General features: G+C 40.5%; 1 protein-coding gene across 1 annotated transcript; it reads right to left on the reverse strand.

Moving 5' to 3' along the window:
* Positions 1 to 949: 949 nt before the first annotated feature.
* LOC107608825 (uncharacterized) lies at positions 950 to 1,579 on the reverse strand. Its single transcript, XM_016310566.1, has 2 exons — positions 1,299 to 1,579; positions 950 to 1,178 (listed from the first exon to the last, which is right to left on the reverse strand). The coding sequence occupies exons 1-2, from the start codon at positions 1,577 to 1,579 to the stop codon at positions 950 to 952; spliced, it is 510 nt and encodes a 169-aa protein (XP_016166052.1).
* Between the last annotated feature and the right edge of the window lie 933 nt (positions 1,580 to 2,512).

Genomic DNA, 2,512 nt, shown 5'->3' on the forward strand with positions numbered 1-2,512 from the left:
TCACTAGCCTAAGTGTCCAGAAATATTATATATTACATAGAGAAAAATAAAACCATAACTTGGCCAATTCCCAATATGCCAAAAACCCAAAATTGAACTCCAACAAGGTTCAATTCACCAACAAGCCACCAACTCAAATCCAAAGGCTCCCAAATGTCCAAAGCAATTTCAACAAGCTCCAATATTCAAACTAACATCATACATTTCATATAAATCAAGACCTAACACTCAAAATTAATTAATGTACAAGGATCCTTGAGAAACCTTACCTCATTCACTGAAATTTGGGATAGAACCAACATTTCTTCACTAACGATTAGCACCTGAACAACCAAACACAAATTTTACTCAAGACCAACACTCACCAAACTCGGAATTTTTAGGGCAGAAGGAAGGGAGAGAAAATTCAAAATCTTACCTATGAAAGTTAGATGAAAGTAACGGGCTTGGCAAGAGCTTCACGTAGTCGCTGATGGCACGGGAATCGGAGTACCGTAGCTCAAGATATAGCCACCGGAAGTGAGGAGTTAAAAGTGTTTTTGAAACCCCCTCCTCTCTTCTCACTTCAGCTGCAACTCTTCATCTCTAAGTGTTATGGTGGCTGAATAGGGTTCACTTAAGTGTTTATATATGTTGGACTTGGGCCCATCTTGGGCCCGGTCCAACCTGTTAGCATTTTTAGCCCGTTTGACCCAACTTTGGGCCAAACCTTTAAAATTAACTCCCGGTTTTTGAATTTAAATATTTTCCTGAGGTTTTCTACTATTTTTAATTTTTTCTTGCACAGTACCAGACAGACTTAAATCGGTTCGACCGGTTCAGCTGTCGGTTCGCGGTTTTACTTGGTTTTAGAATGCTATTTTGGGCAATATTATTTATTAAATTAAACGGGTAATTAGTTGCGGTTCTTACATTCTCCCCACCAAATAAGAAATTTTGTCCTCAAAATTTAGTGATTACCCCAGAATAGCTTGGGATAATCCTTCCGCATCTCAGACTCCAACTCCCAAGTATGCCCTTCTACTCCAGACCTTTTCCAAGCAACTTTAACCAATGAAACTTCATTTCCTCGCAGTTTCTTCACACTAGTGTCATCAATTCGCACCGGTGTTACTTGAAACGTCAAGTTCTCCCTCAACTCGACCGACTCGGGCTCTAACACATGAGCTGCATCCGACCTGTACTTACAGAGTTGTGACACGTGGAATACATCATGCAAGTTAGACAAGTGAAGCGGCAAAGCTACTTGATACGCCACCGGCCCGAATCGCCTCAGAATCTCAAACGGTCCAATGAACCTCGGATTGAACTTCTTTGTTTTGATTTCTCTTCCAATCCTAGTTGTCGGTGTAACCTTCAGGAATTCATGTTCTCCCACTTCAAACTCCAACAGTTTCCTTCTTTGATCCGCATAACTTTTATGTCGACTCTGTGCCGTTAGAATCCTCTCCCGAATCTTCTTAATCTTCTCAGTAGTCTCTGTTACCAAATCAGGACCTAAAACACTTACTTCACCAGTCTCATACCAACAAAGTAGAGATTGGCACTTCTGCCCATACAAGGCCTCACACGGAGCCATCCCAATGCAGGCATGAAAGCTATTGTTGTACGCAAATGATGCACCGCTATTTGATGGTGCATCCTATGCTGAATTTAGGGGATTTTATTACCCTTTTCCCATATTTACCCACTAAAATAGCATGGTTTCATGATTGTCTACTAATTTGGGCTTAAGGGTGAAAACATACTTTTTAGGCCTTAGTTGGTTAATTCTAATTCACCTTTGATTCCACTAGATGCCTTGATGTGTGTGTTAGTGATTTCAGGTTGAAAATGGCTAGGAATGGATCAAAGGAATGAAGAGCAAAGTATGCAAAGTGGAGAAATCATGGAAAATCAAGGATTGGGAGAAATTCACTCCACGCACACGCGGAACAGATGCGCACGCGTGAAACGATGAGGTCGCATGGCGACGCGTACGCGCACATGACGCGTACGCGTGGATAGCAATTTGTCAAGCAACGCGTACGCGTGACGTACGCGTACGCGTCGGTACTCGCACGTGACCCACTTAAAGTGAATCTGCTGCAGGTGATTTTTGGGCTTCCCAGGCCCAAATCCAATTCCTCTCTGATGCTATTTAACCCAAGGACTGAAGGGAAATCATCTATCTAGGAACTTTTGAACACATTACATTAGTTTAGTTTACTTTTGGAGGGAAAGTTAGTTTCTAGAGAGAGAAGCTCTCTTTTCTCTCTAGAATTAGGATTAGGTTAGATCTAGATTGGGATTTCTTAGATCTAGGTTAATTTTATGCTTTGATTTACTTTTCCTTTATCAATTCTTGTTCCTCTATCTCTCCTCTCTTTAGTTTAGCATTTAGTTCTTGTAATTCTCTCCTTTTGTGTTAATGCGCTTTTGTTCTTCTATTTTCTCTTTAATACAATTCATGTTTTGATTTCCTTTATTGACTTGCTTTATTGTTGTTAATTCCTTGCAATTGAATAATGTA

Source organism: Arachis ipaensis, chromosome B1, assembly GCF_059453495.1.
Source record: "Arachis ipaensis isolate K30076 ecotype BB chromosome B1, ASM5945349v1, whole genome shotgun sequence".
NCBI classification, from domain to species: Eukaryota; Viridiplantae; Streptophyta; class Magnoliopsida; order Fabales; family Fabaceae; genus Arachis; species Arachis ipaensis.

Coding starts and splice junctions, on each gene's coding strand:
- LOC107608825 (XM_016310566.1), bottom strand. CDS start 1,579: ATGGCTCCGTGTGAGGCCTTGTATGGGCAGAAGTGCCAATCTCTACTT. Junction 1,179..1,298: donor ACAAAGAAGTTCAATCCGAG/GTTCATTGGACC, acceptor CTGTAAGTACAG/GTCGGATGCAGCTCATGTGT.